Source organism: Zosterops lateralis (genome assembly GCF_965231275.1).
Source record: "Zosterops lateralis genome assembly, chromosome: 6".
Taxonomy (NCBI): Eukaryota; Metazoa; Chordata; class Aves; order Passeriformes; family Zosteropidae; genus Zosterops; species Zosterops lateralis.
Genome location: NC_139761.1, coordinates 46,612,844 through 46,629,056, shown reverse-complemented (window position 1 = coordinate 46,629,056; position 16,213 = coordinate 46,612,844). Strand labels below are relative to the sequence as shown.

The 16,213-nt window shown below is 40.3% G+C and overlaps 1 protein-coding gene across 9 annotated transcripts in view; it reads right to left on the bottom strand.

Annotated features, from left to right (window-relative positions):
- BRSK2 (BR serine/threonine kinase 2) overlaps positions 1 to 16,213 on the bottom strand; it is a 305,794-nt gene that overhangs the window by 151,821 nt on the left and 137,760 nt on the right. For all 9 annotated transcript variants that reach the window (XM_083864353.1, XM_083864354.1, XM_083864355.1 and 6 more), the window contains exon 2: positions 1,713 to 1,807. In XM_083864353.1, the coding sequence (XP_083720479.1) occupies positions 1,713 to 1,807 (95 nt within the window). The remainder of the gene's footprint in view (positions 1 to 1,712; positions 1,808 to 16,213) is intronic.

The following is a 16,213-nucleotide window of genomic DNA, read 5'->3' as shown; positions in this document are numbered from 1 at the left end:
CCAGACTGGATTACACTGGCTTACAGTATTCTAAATACACTTTCAGGTCCTTTCTGTGACCACCAGGCACAGGGCATTCCTGAAAAGACATCTGGTTACTGAATTTATGTAAGAACTGGGCAAACCATTTCAATCTCATCTGTTATTGCAACCTCCTGAGCACAGAGAACAGAATCCTTCAAAGAGAAAATCTCACAAAGAAGGGTCTGACAATAAGAATCACAATGCAACGTGTAATTTCCTCCTGAGAAAGATGCTGTACAATCTTACAGAAAATGTGGCACACTCCAGCATGTGGCTGTGTAAACATTGGCCTAACACACCGTTTCACTACTCAGATTTCATACTACAACCAAGGTAATGAAACACAGCTAAAGCAGAGAGATCACTTTGCTATGCTAAGTGATCTGCCTCCTACTCTGAAAATCAGTGAGGTAAATAAAGTGTTTTATATAAATAGCCAGACAGTTTCTCTCACCAAACAAAATGCTCAGGTTTTTCAAAAATATTCCTATTATTTTGCTCTGGAATATATTCAGTATTTAGTGTCCCATTCAGATTTTACCATTTACACACAGTTTTCCTAGCTATTTCACCTTCTAACTTTTGGTCTATATTAGAAGTCTGTTTGAATCCACAGTACTTCAGGAGAGGGAATATATCAATGAAATTCCAGAAAGGAAAAGTCTGAACATGTTACAATTGAGTATAAAATTTCAGAATCCTTGTCTGAAAAAGGTATAAACTTCATTTTTTGTGTAACATTCACTGACTGCATATTATCTTACACTCCATTTTCTTTCTGCTCCGAGTAAGGTTGCTATACTTACTTGTGCTGGGAAACAGCTGACACAGAAGTCCATGTGGGAAACAGGAGTGTAAAGATGAGCTTATATAGAGAAGCTCTGTGTGCTTATATAGGGAAGTCACCTCAATGAAATGCTCAATGCTGCATGCTAACCTGTTAGCGTAATTTGCAGGTGACGGTGTGACGGAATTCTGTTGATTGCAGTGCAGTTGTGTTCCTTCCCATCAAGCTGAATTTAGCTTCTCTAGTCACCAAATCACATGAATAAACTGCTATGCATACATTTATTTTATTTTTAGGTTTCCAAGATCAATCAATGACATTCATGTGAGGAGAATCACAAGGCTAGGTAAAAAAACAAACTAACCTCTTCTGAACACTAACAGTCATTGAGACCATCGAGACAAACACTTTGATGGTTTCCAGTGGCACAGCTCTGTGGACTGTAAACTGAATTACAACAGCTTTAAGCAGTCGTGGACCTTGGCACATCAGATCATAGAGAATCCATGCAGCAGAGCAAGCAGTAGTATTCAAGTAACACATCCACCAGCCCCTATTAAATCTCTGCATACTGATGTTTGTACACCTCAGCCTGCAATGTACCACAATGACACTGTTGCGGTGGTGAAAGTCAGGTGCCCAACACACACTGGCCGCAGCAGAGAAGCACCAACTCTGCAGCTGACTGTTTATTTTGTGCACAAAGCATAGGCATTCTCCCATTTCATTTCAGCTGCCCTCGCCTCCCCATAACTAAATTATTGTTATTATGCTCCGCATAATCCTAGTACTGACAGGGATGTTTGTTATACATAATTAAAGATATTAATTTTGCATGGAACAGAAGACATGGAGCCAGGAACTTAATCTTTCTTTTTTAAATCTTCCATTAGAAAATTACCTTCATTAGCACCGACTCACTGAGCTTCTCTCTGTTGACAATTTTTATCGCGACCTTCTGACACGTGACACAGTGAACCCCCAACTTCACAAGCCCTGGAGGAGAAACAAAGCACAATAGAAAGGAAGAATTGGTTAGAGGTTGAGGTTAGTTGTTGAGGTTTTTCCTTTTAGAACACCATCCAGCTGTTGGCAGCTTACATGCAAACAAATTCCCATTAGCACCTCCTCCAGCCAGAAAAGGTCTTGTGAGCAAAGAAGAGCCCTCAGCCCACATTGTGACCATTTGGCAGTGAAGTAACCAACATTGTTGATGCTCCTGCAGTTTCTGCCACTAAAACTGTGGTTTTGTTGAAGCACTGTAGCCCAGCTCTCACCACTCGAAGTGTCTTCTACCTGTAAGTTCTGGCTGCTGAATCGCACTGGACTAAGGGCTTTTGCTAACACACCTGAGATAAACAAAAGCTTGGAAATCAACAAAACTAGATGGTCAAATGTTTGCAGTGTAGACATGGCTTCTACGTTTCCCTAGCTCCTTCCAAAGTTTCCATTTTTGAATAATAAGACACTTAATTAAAGCTTCCCTTTCTGTATTAATCCACCCTGCTGGATAAAGTTAATCCTGTGATGAATGCCATTGTAGTGTGGAGGAACATCAGCATATGCTGCTACAATTCTATGTTTTTGTTTGTTATTACTTACTATATTCTTGTCCTTATGCTGTTAACTGATTATATTGGCAAAAGGATGTTGATATACCTGACAGGATTAGGATGTCTGAACTATCATTAAAATATGGAACACCAAGACTTAAAGAGGTAAGTAACATATATGAGCTATTATCTTCTGCAAAATTTTCATCTAAATCTGGTGACTTAATGAAGGTACATTGAGATACCTCCCACAAGTGGGTTTAAGATGGTCCTTTGAGCTATCAAATCTACTGCCATTAAGAAAATTTGCAGCTGGAAAAGTTGTACTTCGTAGGTTATTCAAGTGAGATCTTGTTTGCTTCAGGTTTTAGTCTTGTCTAACATGCACATACAGCGTAACACCTGATGGGCTGGATACCATCCCATTTCACACACTACATGCCAAATTACCATTTAGGTTAATTCAGTTATAACTGAACTAAAAAAGAAATGGCACCTCCCTGGTGTCACTAAAGACCTGCTGTGTTTTGCAGAACATTTATGAACAGTGACATCAAACAGTAGAAAAATTACTAATTTAGATCCTAGCTCCTAGGCTGGGTTGCAGTTAAGAAGCCAATCCCACCCCCTAATGCAAACACGTTGTTTTATGTGGAATTTGAACACAACAGATTTTCAGTCTGGTGAAACACTGAACACAGGACTTCACACGTCTTACTGAGAGACAAATAGATTATTGCCTTACTACAAACTGGGCCCAATTAAGTGAACTAGAGTTTCCTCAGGGACTTCAGCAATCTTCTGCAGGTACTTGTCCATCCTTTTTCTACACAGTTAATCATAAATTTGGAATTATTAATCACTGGCTATTATGTGGAGAAATAAACTCCCAACTTGCTTCCAGTCTCATCTTTTTTATGGCAGGCTCAAGTGTTCTGGATATTTCTAGTCACATAATTTCTCAGTCTCATCTGGTTAAATGCTGACATCCTCACTTTCAGCCATGACATAAACAAGTCACAAAAATTAATAATGCAGTGCACTGACAAATCCATTTGAAACTTTGTATAGCAATAGTGTGTTCTCTGCCTGAAGCAACTGAGAAGCAGAGCTGGGGCAAGATGCTGTGATGTCCAAACAAACTCACTCTTCTCTCTGAATTTTTTCTACTCAATTTGTAATATTAACCAAAGCACTTTTGGCTTTATGTTCACTGTTCAGAGCACCTGCACCCTTACTTATGCTTTTTCCATTTGGCTTTGTTCTGTGTTTGGATAGAGGCTACTTGGCACTACCCTGTTGAAAGCGTGCACTGTTTCAATCTATGCCAATTGCTTCCTTCCTGCTTCTAGGACAATCCACAGCCTTACATCACTCTTGCAGCACAATGACAGCACTTTTTACATTGCTCTTAGTTATACTTTCAAATCTCAGCAGAACTTCTAGCTCAGTCCTTTATATCTAGACTCCCAGGATCTGTGGCACCATGCTGTACTGTAATGTGGCACAGACCAATTATTTTCAAAGATCAATAAGGGTGAGAAACAACTGCTCTCTAGCTGGTTCTTCACTTGTGATATACCAGACTTCTGGTACCTCACACTTCAGGGTTTGATTTCAGATCCTGTTGCTCCCAAATCAAGACATCTGTCCAACTGAATGTGGCTGATTTGTAAATTATTTTTATTTTGTCCTCCCTGAAGCATCCTGTCATTGAGTTTCAGAAGGGTTTAACTATGAACTTCTGGGACAGACACTTGGGTAACCTCACAGTCCTTGTAGCTATTAACCTACCACAGAAACTCAAAAATCAAGATTAAATCATTTTGCTTACTCCAATAAAAAGTTAAGCAACTGTTAGAAGACATCAAACACTTTGCAAAAATAAAACTGGTACTGAATCACACTGATTTTATATTGAATTCACTTCACTGACCTCAAGAAGTAATTCTTAATTAATTCCATGGTATCAAAGGACAGAATGAGAAAAACATATGTGAGATTTAATGCATCTTTCCTCTTCTTCTGATTTGCATTTAAAAAAAATCAAGAAAAGAAATGCACTGTCATTGCTGTCTGTTTTGTGGAGATAGAAATTTTAGACAACTCTCTGAACAGCCCAAGACAGCACTTTTCACTGTACTAAATTCACTGAATGTAATTTTAGGATAAAAATAAAATACATTGCTATGCCTTGCTTCTTCCCTTCTCTCCTGGCCACTTCCTTTTGACATTTGCATGCCAGCCTAAGCAGAAAAAAAAAAAAAAAAGGAAAAAAAATCGCTCTTGGTAAGTCCATCTGTAGGATAAGACCCTCCTCTCCGGCTACTATAAAGAAAGCCTAATTGAGCTGAGGCAGGTTTGTCCTCAGGACTTCTGTTTCTGTCCTGTAATTTCAGTCAATTGTGTAACTATTGAAAGATGACTTAAATGTGGATTTGAGATCCTGTGGGTTTCTGATTCTAAAGGAGCCCTTTCACTGACACAGAGAACATAAACCATTGGAGATGTATTATTTATCTACATAATAACAGACCTTAGAGAGAAGCCACTATGTGAATAAACTGCTGAGCTGTATCTGAAATAATGCAAGTGGCAGAAATGCCTGCTTGGAAACAACTGCCCAAGGTGTGTTTGCACTGTTGTGGAAGAGGTGCTGCATCTTCCATTTTTTTTTTCCTCTTCTGTATACACAGCTGTTAATGAGCACTTCAAAACCATATAAAACCTCCTCCAACACAAACGTGTCAATAAGTTGGGTACTTATTTGTAAAGCTTATCTACACAATCAGGCCAGCACAGGTATGTGTGTCTTCTGCAAAGGAAAACAAACACAGCTGCTGCTGTTGCAACGAGGATATTTTGCACTGGCTTGGCTTGCAGCAAGTCTGCCAGGCAACAAATAGAGCTTGAGCTTGTCCACTTCATGAGTAATTAATTCCTCAAATGCAGGCAAGTAACCTTTGTGACTGCTAAAGTTAACTCTGGTCTGTCCTGACAGAAAATCTAAGATGCTGTGGGAAACAACTGTTTGAAGTTTCCCTCAACCACCCACACAGCTGTCACACGCTCACTGCTTCAGGCACACCTCAGATCTCCATCTGTAGGTCATTCCCAGGGACTCTGGACACTGGCATCCTAGGGCTTTCAAATCAGTTGTTGCATCCAATGAACTGCAAAAATTGGGCTGGTTTTGATCTTAGCCACTACACTGAAATGCATCAGAACCAGCCCTATAATTGCAGGTTGGGGAGTCAAGGGGAAAACATGAACACACTGGAAAGCAAGGGGATGTGGAAGTTAACACTGTCTTTTCATCATAACTAAACTTGGAAACCAATGAGCATGAGAAACCCCAGATGACATGAAGATGCCACTGAAGGAGAAGAGCAAAGGGAAATGTACAGGCCTGACACAGCCCAGTGCAGCAGTGACCTGCTAATAACCATGCCTGTGCATTTTTTTGCTGGCAAACTCCCACTCTGTGGATGCTTACAGATATATAGACAGTTTTTGAAAAGGACAGGAGCTTATGTGATGAGCAAGGGACAGATTTATATCAGCTGGAAAGGTGGACAGCCGATCCTGAAGCAGTACAGAGAGAAGATTCTTCTTTCACCCAAGAAGAATGTTCTGTGGGGATGGAGAAACAGCTTCCCTCCAGTTGAGACACTATATTCACTGTGAATCCATGACCACAGCAAGTAGCCGATATTGTAACTGGCAATCACCTTCAGGACTTTTCAGCCAAAGACAGGATTTCAGAAGAGACTCATCTACTTTTGCTTTGCATTTTGTGCAGAATTTTCTCTAGCAGAGACTGAATAAAGCATTAAGACTTTGGAGCTAGTGCTATTTGATATGCACTTTAGAGTTGTGTAAATAATATGAATGATTCTGTTATTACATCTCTTGGTTAGAGAAAGAAACATTCTAGGAACAAGAAAGAGTGTTTTCGGTACTATCCAAACCTGAAGTCTGCCAAAGACACTGATCTGAAACAAATTATTATTTTGAGCAAGAAAGAGTCATAAATAATGAAACATCACTGTTGTTTAAATACAACACTTATGGTATATTCATCGTTGATGTTCCCAGTCTTTCAGATATGTTAAACACAAGTAACTTGCTCTCCTGATTTTTAACCATGAGGCAAATAACTACTCAAGAAGTAAAGCTACATTTGCTATATTTAACACATAGGATTTTTCCCATTGGTAAATGAAAGTCTTTTGTTTTCTTTTAAAATAAAACCAACCTAAAATAAATTTCTGTAGTAGGAAAACTAGACACTGATTTCAGAAGATCATCTACACACACATGCTGCTTGCTCTTCACTTCAGAGCACATTGTCAAAAACCTTTAAAAATCCAAGTAGAAAGCCCTGGTCTGGCCAGAAGTATCTGTTTTGGCTGGATGAGCAATTAAAGGAAAGTCTAGAGAGAAATATCACTCCTCTTTTAACTTGAGTTAGCTAATTGCCAATTAATTCAAGTCAATGAATACTCCGCAAATGTTAATCTAGGCACTGCAAAACACAAACATTTGTGGTTTTACTTCAGGGCTAAAGTACTGGCAACAAACTATCTGGATTAGAAGAGGAACAAAAATTCTAGGCTGACAAACTCAAGTACACCCTTTTTCAAAAAGCTTGATATGTATATATTTTTGCTGCACATGAACTTTGTACATATGCTCTTTATATACAAATAATTTAATTTATCCTCACAAATTGGAGGTTGCTGTTGTAAATCTTAAAAGAATTTCTGGATGCTCATTCCTGAAAACTACATGCACTTACATTTGCAAGACCTGCAAAACCTCAAGGATGCCAGTCCAGAAAAATCAACCCTTGCAGCAAACAAAAGCATTAGTACATCTCAAGCAGGGTGGAGGACAAATCTTAAAATGTGATATTCCTCCTCTTTATTCTCCACAGTTATCTTCACAAACACTGCAGTTTCAATTAGGGTTAAATCAGTTCAGTTACAGTGTCTCAACTCTGCTGACTGCAGTGAAGTTGCTTTAGATCTGCAACAGTGGAAAATGGATTAAAATTTGGCCCACAGCAACATGATTTCCACAGCCATAAAATAAGGATAATAACACTTACTTACTTACCTTGCAAGGGCTGTAGAAGGATTAACTGATTAATCCTTACAAAGAGTGTTGGAAAAGGATATAAATCCTATCCAAGTTTTACATATTACAACCAGGAAAACTGCATTCTAAATAGAATCTGGAAAGAAGCCTTTAGATAATTTCTTATTATTAGCTCCCACTTCACATCCCAATTATTTTAGAGCAGAGATTGCTGGTCTCCAATGATGCACATCTTATACTACTCTTAGCTGCACTGGAAAGAACTTTGTCACTGAGCATCCTACTTACAGAAACCAGTAATTGCCCTTAATTACTCAGTCTTCTCATTGAAGGGATGTTTATTTTTCTATAGTAATTGTTATCTCTAATTATTGCATTTAAAATAAACAGAGACTTGTATCAAGTGACATGCAAATTACATGGTATCAATTTATAATTGCATAATGGGAAAAGGAGGTATAGGAGAAATCTAGAAATCTAAAAGGATGAGGATGGAGCTACCCAGATTAGTGATGAAATATTTTGGCTGTTGGCTCTTCTACAGAGATATTCTAGTGCTAAAAGGCTGTTCTGAGAGCTCATGCATTAACTGTTTTTAAACTGCATAAAATGTAATTATGGTAGGACTGAAGCCAGAGTTCAAATGCTCAGCAGGAGCATGGAAGGAGAAGTTCATCAGGGCTGAGATCCATATGCCTCAGCTCAGAGCACAGGAGAGCTGTACACTAAATTGCCACAGCCCAGATTTACTGTCCAGAGCTATGAGCACTGTCAAATGTCTGCTGGCTCAGCCAGCCAGAGGGACACACTCCTAAGCTCAAAGACTGGTGAGAACAATGCATCAGCTCAGATGTGACTGGATCCACATGCCTGATATTAGGAAACAAGAGACACAAACACGTACAGATAAATATATACACAGCAGCTCAGCAGGAGCAGGTTTTACACTGGATGCCTCAGAGATTATGGTAGGATCATCCTCCAAGCTCAGCAGGATCAAAACACACAGAACCAACATCACCTCTATTGATTTCTATCTTGGTCTCTTTCTTGCAATATTTCATAAATCAATACTTCTCAGAAAACCTTTATGCCCCCTGAATATAGCAAAGAATGTGAGTGTTGAGCCCTTTCTATGTGCTCTCTTTCCCATCTCACCAGACACACCCACATATCTGAAGAGGCACCGTCAGGGAACCAGGACAGGAACCTTCATCAGCACACTGTATGCTGCCTTTGCAAAATACCACCATTTCATCAGCCAAACTCTAACAAACTCTTGAAGTCCTCTGGGATCTATCAGCAGCTTGTGATGTCTATGGGCTGAGTTCCTATTTCAGATCAAGTCTTTGTTGCTGTATAAAAACACTTGGGAGACTAAGCTTTGCTGCCACAGAAGTGCAGACTTCAGCTTCCAGTGTGGACATCTGAAAGTGTCAGGGCAGCACCCTCACCCCCTGCACACAGGGAAAGAGAAGAGTGGTTTCCTTGTTTTCAAATTCAAAAGACCAATTAAAATACAACAGATCTTCCCACTGATGCACCAGGAAAATGAGCCCAACTCTTTTTACATCTCTGGATAGATATTGGGAAAACTCTGCTTTCACTCACAACTCTCCTAGTCAGAAGCATTTTTTTTCCTCTTTTCAACAGCTGTACATCTCCTTGTAAAGCTCCTCTTGAGTAATGATGAGAGCCATGTTCCCCTTCAGACTTCATTAGTCCTTTGTCAGGAGATGGCCAAAGACAGCCATCTTCAGGTATAGCAGGAGGCCAGCAGAAGTCTGTCTATCCTGCCCATGGTATGTTTTGGAAAACATGTTGCTGTAATTAGGTAACATCTGAGTAATCAGCCATAACTTCTCCACTTGGTCTAGTAATCTATTGAGAAGCACTGATGCACTAATAAGGAGGGAATAGTGAGCAGCAGAGAGAGGGTGAGGAAGGGGGTGGAGAAACAGCAGATAAACTGCTCTTCACATGTAGTTTTAGCTGATGTTAATCCCATTTTCTATGCTAATTTCTTACATCTCCCCTTCTTCCCACACCTTTCCACACTCCATCAGGAAGTCCTCACACCCTTTTGACCCTCCTACCAACCAAGATTGTTTCAGCCAGGTTATATGTATATTAAAAACCTAATTAAAAAGGGGGGTTACCATAAAAAACCTTTATATAGCAGACAGAGGTCATGCTCTTCACAAGATTAGGCTCACCACAGAACACTTCATCTACCCAGCTCAGTGCTGATACAGCTTACTCTGCCCTCTGACATCTCTTAATCACCCTCTGACAGATTCCTAACAGGATTTTCACCGAGTGCCGAAATGCTGCCCTTCAGTAAGGGCTCAGGAAGTGACTGGATTAACCACACTTGCACCCATGCCTTGGACAAGGGGCCAAACAGCAAGCCACAAGCACGGGCAGCTCCCAGGAATTCCAGAAGGGCTTGTTGATAGTAGTGGAGTATGGCCCATATGCAGGCAGAGGAGAAAAGTGTTGGACAGCTTTAAACAGATACTGGTATTTTTCCAAGGACAAATTACTCTGTATCCAGTAGAACTAAGAGAGACTGATCCCTTGCAGATCCACACCCTGAATTTAATTTCATTATCCACCACACAACTCTGGATCCTCCTCCAGTCTCACCTCAGCGTACCTACGGACATTCTACTTCCACTCTCCTCCAGTGTCCTAACACCTGCAATTCCTTCCCACACCTCTATCCCCATTGACTCTAGTCCTTTATGCCTCCTGCATAATGCCCTCCATAATTTACCCATTTCTCCTGCAGTTCACCTGCCAGCTGCACAGTTTCCTTCTGTGTACCTTATTCTCTTCCTTTCTCCTCTGTAAAAGACAACAGAGGCTGTGGCCAGTCCAGATCTGCAAGCACATGGTCACTGTAAAAAGTGTAGGAAATAGCAGACTTTCTTTATTATACTGGATATGAGAAACTCCAAGCCTCTGCGTTAGGACAATGGGAAAAAAGACCATCTGGAAACTGAATTCTGATTTACAAACAGGAAAGTCACAGCATAAGAGTAACAGCATAAAAGGTAAGAAAAATGAGACTATTATAATTTTAATGAACAGAAACAGGCATATTAAAAAACCCAAACTGAACGAACTTTAAAAAGTAATTCCTTTAATTTGAGAATAATGGCTAAGGTCACAGCATGGAGCTGAAAGGATTTATTGACTCCTACACCAAGAAGAACAGGAGCTGTCTGCTCATGTAGTACAAAGTACACTACAGCTGGTTCACTATGTTCCCTACAAAGAGAGGAAAGCAGGGTGTCATATTCAAAACATAAAAAGGCCCAAGCACCTCATTAATTTTAGGTACAAGAAACAATGCAATACCTGCAGAGCACGGTCAGCTGTGCCTTCGCAATAAAAAGAAAGAAAATAAAGTGAATTTAATTTCCTTGCAAAAGGAAGGTGGTGAGATAAACTGGAACATTACAGCCCACCTTCTGATACCCAGTTTCATCACATGGAATTCATACCACAGTGGCTGAGGCTAAGTATGTCCTGAAATACGACATCAATTTCAAACTCAGGCAGGAACCAGTGATTATAAAAGGATGAGACCTATGCTGTCAAAACACATCTTTGTGTCATACTTCTGCTCCAGGATTTCTGTGCAACAACTCCAGCCTGGGCTGCTGGAAGATCTCACGGTGATTTTTTTTCTCTTCTGGAATGATTCCATGGGTCTGATCTAAAGCCTTCTGAAGTAAATGCAAAGGCTCATCTGTTTTAGGAAATTGCAGATCAGTTTCTTCAACAGCAGCTTAGAGCTATACAAACCTGACTCATTCTAATAGGTGTTGCTGCAGGCAATGACGCTGAAGTGCTAAAGATCTGGCTGCAGAAGACCTTATTCCAAAACCAGCTGTTCTCAATGGTTACCAAAGTGCACGACTCCCTGGATGTGTTAACTATCACTCAGGTAGAACAAATCTGCAGGCACAGATCTTTAATCTTGAGCATCTTTTGCTGCACCACTTCCCTACACAGGAAAGGATTCTGCCTTTAATCAGACTGCTATTTTCTTAGGATCAGAATAAAATCCTTAAATTAGGCTCCCTACAAACACAAGTTCAAGGCCAGAGCCATAATAAAGAAAAGAGCAGATGAATTTTCTAGAAGTCAACTGTATCTCACACCCTGTGCTGTTTCTCTGATTGCTTTCTATTCTATTAGTGATTTTATTTATTTGCCCCACACATTTATCAAGAAGCATGAGAAGACTGCAGGAGGTTCAATCAAAAGATTCACCTTAAGAAGAAGGACAAGTTTTAAGCCTGGATAAGTACATAGAAATAGGCAAACAACTAATAAGCAGCTTGTCCTTACAGGCTACAAACCTGAGCAAAAGTTAAAATATCATTCCTCAAAAACAACAGTCCCACGTGAGGACCCAGTTTTCCCCACTTGTATGTTACTGTGACCCCATTGGCTTCCTTGGAATTATTCCCAGTTCCCTGTGACCGAGAACAGCCACAGCAGCCCTCCCAGCCTCTCCAAGGAGGTGACACAACACAGCACAGGCTACAAACAATGGCCACAGAGGAGCTCAGTGTTGACTCAGAGTCACTCACGCTCAGAAGAGAAGGCAGCTCAGAAATAATTGAGACTGCTGTGCCTGTTCAGTGTCCCGACATACACAGGGGATAAACATACTAAAATATAACAGTACTACCCAGCAATATTGGCATTAGACAAATCACGTATCACTTCCTGAAAAGCCTCTGGCCTTAAGGGATACTGCCTGTACAGAGCACAGAAAATACTTTTGTCCTTATGAACATTACATGCACTTTAGTTCTTTGGCTTTGTATTATGAGCTCCTAAGCAACTAGAAACTGCTATGATATTCTTTACTCGAACTGCAGGGTCAGGCACCTGACATTCAGGCCATGGCCAAATTGCACAGAGTTGAGTATGAAGGGTTTCTTGCTGAACACAAAATTCAGCAGCTGAATAGCCTATAGACCCAGCAGGACAGGTATCTACAGCAACACTATCTGTGACCCTTTATGCTTAAAACCAAGAGTTAAAGGTTGCAGTGCAAATTTTATTAGGGTGATAATTTAAAAAAAAAACAACAACAACAACAACAAAAAAACCAAAACAACAACAACAACAACAACCCTCTCAGCCAGAATGGAAAAGGACTTTTAGAAGAGTATCAGGAACTCTAACAAAGGCTGAATATAGAAAAGCTTTCAGAGCTGGACAGCTGAATTCTGGCACCTCAGTACACAAAGCATTGAGCCTGGTTTGGTCAGATGGACAAACAAAACCAGTTTGGGAAACACTGTGAGCTGCAGTGACCTGTGAAATGTCACAAAATGGTGGAACAGCCTTGCCATATGCACAGGATCTGTTTCCTGAGTTCCAGCCAGGTCAGTGAGGCTTCCTGCACAAGCAGACTGGCCACACATATTAGAAACAGGAGTGCATGAAGGCATGTGGATACTGTGAACTCTACCAACAGCAGAGGGTGCAGCAGATACAGCCCTACAGGTTTCAGCTGCAGAAGGATCTGGTCTAAGTTTCCTGAGGGACCATTTTTACTTGCATATACAAGACTTTCACTCTTCCCTTATATTTCACAGAGATACAAACCCCTGCAAGCTCCAGGAGACAGAGAAACACAGAAAGAAAAGCTTACTTCTTAGAGAAAGAAGCTAACTTCCTTTCTGAGAAAGAGCAGAGGTACTCCCCTCAGGTCATATTAAAGGGAATTAAGGAAAATCTGTGGCTTTTGTGTGATTACAAGTTGTTAAGTACAATGGAGAATCCCTCATCCCAGAGCATCAACTGTAAATCCCACTAATAACTACATGAAGCAGCCTAAATAAAGGTTATTTTGAAAACTTTTGTCTCTCTTTGCAGTGTACTCACTCTCCTGAAACATCTTCCTCTTCAGCTGTGAACAGTACATAATGCTGAACTGGGAAGAGCAGGTGCTTCTGAAACCACCAGAGGCAACCAGGTGAGTGATTATGAGGAACATCCAGACTGCACTTGGTAGCAGTGCACTGGAAACAGCATAAAGAAAATCAAGGAAGCAGATGTCCAGGTATTTAGCAAGAGTTAAAGAAACAAATCAGGCCTTCTCATGCTGTTCTGATTTGTGCTAGCAGGCCATAATTCACTGCTGAGGAGGAAAAAAAAAGAAATCTAGAATTTGCTGTTAGTTACACCATATCACAGAATTATGCTGAGAGGGACCTTTAGAGATGATCACATCAAAGCCCCTGCTCAAGCAGGACAGCTAGAGCACATTGTCCAGCTGGATTCTTGGTCATTCATCTCCACAGATGAAGACTCCATAACCTCCTTGGATTCCTGTTCTGTTGTTTAACCATCCTCACAGTTTAAAAAAAAAAAAAAAAGTGTTTATTGTGTTTAGATAAATTTGTTTTAATTTGTTCTCATTGTCTCCTGTCCTATCAGTGGCCACTAGAGAAAGGAGTCAGTTCACTCTTTATTTCCTCACAACAGGTATTTATACACACTGAATGAGATGCCCTTGAGCTTTTTCAACAAACCAGATTGTCCCAGCTCTAATCTTCCAGAAAAAGCCTCAGTCTCTCCATGTCTGTGACACTATCCTGGATTGAGTAAGTCCATGTTTCTTGTACTTGTGGAGGCCCAGAACTAGATGCAGTTGCAAGCTTGAACAGAGGAAAAGGGTCACTTCCCTCAATTCAGCAGATCCTGCAGCCCAGGATACTGTCTCCTGCCTTTGGCACACCAGTGTCTGGCCAGCTTATGGTCAGCTTGTCATCCACCTGGACCTTGAGGTCTTTCTGTGCAGATCTGCCTTCCAGCTGGCTAGTCTCCTGGATATTCTCCCTTGGTATTCCTTCCCAAGTACAGGACTCTGCATTTTTGTGACAGTCCTGCCTGCTCAGTTCTCCAGCCTAAGCAGTTCTGGATGGCAGCACAGCTGCTTGGTCCAGACATTTCTACTGGTTTTGGTCTCAAAAATACTATGTATTGAATTTAATTCATTCAGGGCTTTCTTCCATTCAGTCTCTGTAGGTATTAGTGAGCAAACAACACTTTCAGAATGTTTTAATGATATTTAATGGAACAATATTGCTGCTTTGCAGCAGTTTTAAAGAATATCATCTAAATTATTTAAAGTAATTCTTCATGTTTTCTACATGTTTTATCCTAAAAGAGAAACTGTCCCCTAACAGCTAGTTAGTACAAGACAACCCAAAGAAGGCAAAACCAGAAGCTGTACAACAAAAAGAAAGTGAGAAAAACATAAGGAAAGATGTGAATGAGCTGGTTGTTTTTCTTCAGCCACAGCACAGTTCATTCTCAGGAGTCCTATAAGCAGAGACATCACTGGATAAGTTATAACTTAAGAGCAATTTCACATGGTTCTTCTCTGACTACAGGCAATGCTGTGGATGGGCCACTGCATGGTAAATTCATGCTTTTATTGTCTGGATGTGTGAAACGACTTCTCCTTCCCACCCCAACCTTCCTACTGGTTCCTCCAGCTTACGAGCCCTCTAAAGAAGCCCATCCCTACAAACTGCTCTCTAATTCTTCCCACACAGCAGGGAACAGCCGCTGTGGAAGAAGAGCAACCATCCACATAACCAAAAATGAGACTTTCTCCTCCAGAGACCTGGCTTTATGGTCTGGTTGGTCTCATTCTAATTCCAAGTGAGGATCCCAGCACAACAGAACCTGTTTTCCAGAGCCCAGAAATTGTCAGGTGATTAAAAGTGTCAGGTTTTAAACTTTATTTTTAAATGGAATCAGCACATCTGGATAATAAAGAATGATTTCTTTGTTTCTTATTTTAATAAATAATTTTTATTTCACTTCAAATTTCAAGCCAAATAGAGGTTGATGCAAATGGCCTATAATGAATGTATGTCCATCTACAGTGACTAGAAAATTGCAGTCATCAACCTATAACATAGCAAAAATTTTCAAGAAAGGATGCAAGTAAATGCACATTAACTGCATTATGACTTCAATGAATGGACAGTGGAAAAGAATGCCTTCCTAATCACAGAAGACGAATGCTGAATTTATTTTGCAAATCATCATACCTGGATGGCCATCAACTTGAAAGTGAACCTTTCTTTAGGAAAATATCTAAAATGTAGAAATTACAAATAAGGAGAGAATCAATAAATTAAATCAAGATTTTGCCCTTGCTGATTCAAATCATAATAAAATGTCAAGATTTAAATTCCCTTGATTTAAATATAAATTACATAAATTCATCAAATCTGTTTGTCAGATAATAATTCTCCTCACAACTGTGAGATAAGCCCCACGTCAGAGCTTACCAAGAGCCCTACCTCCTCAGCACACTCCTCACCACTTCTGCACTTAGCTGGTGTCTAGAGCTTTGCTTTGTGATTCACTTTTCCTAACCTGCTGTTGAATGTGGGAACATAAGGAATTACATCAGTACTTGAGATGGGCTCCAGCTTTAGGACAAAGCCAGAGAATAGTACCAAGTGCTGAAGCAAACAAGGTAGAATCCATGCTAACCAAGAAGCAAAAAGACAGTCATGTTTCCATATATAGAGGAATTTGCCCTCTCTCCTGCCCACATACAAGAGAAAAGCATGAGGTAATATCCTGGCTGCTTTTAGAGAAGCCCAGCTTCATGACACAAATAAGGATAGGAGGCAGCAGAAAATAGTTTTCTCCAGTATTTTTTCTCAAGCCTCATGAATATATT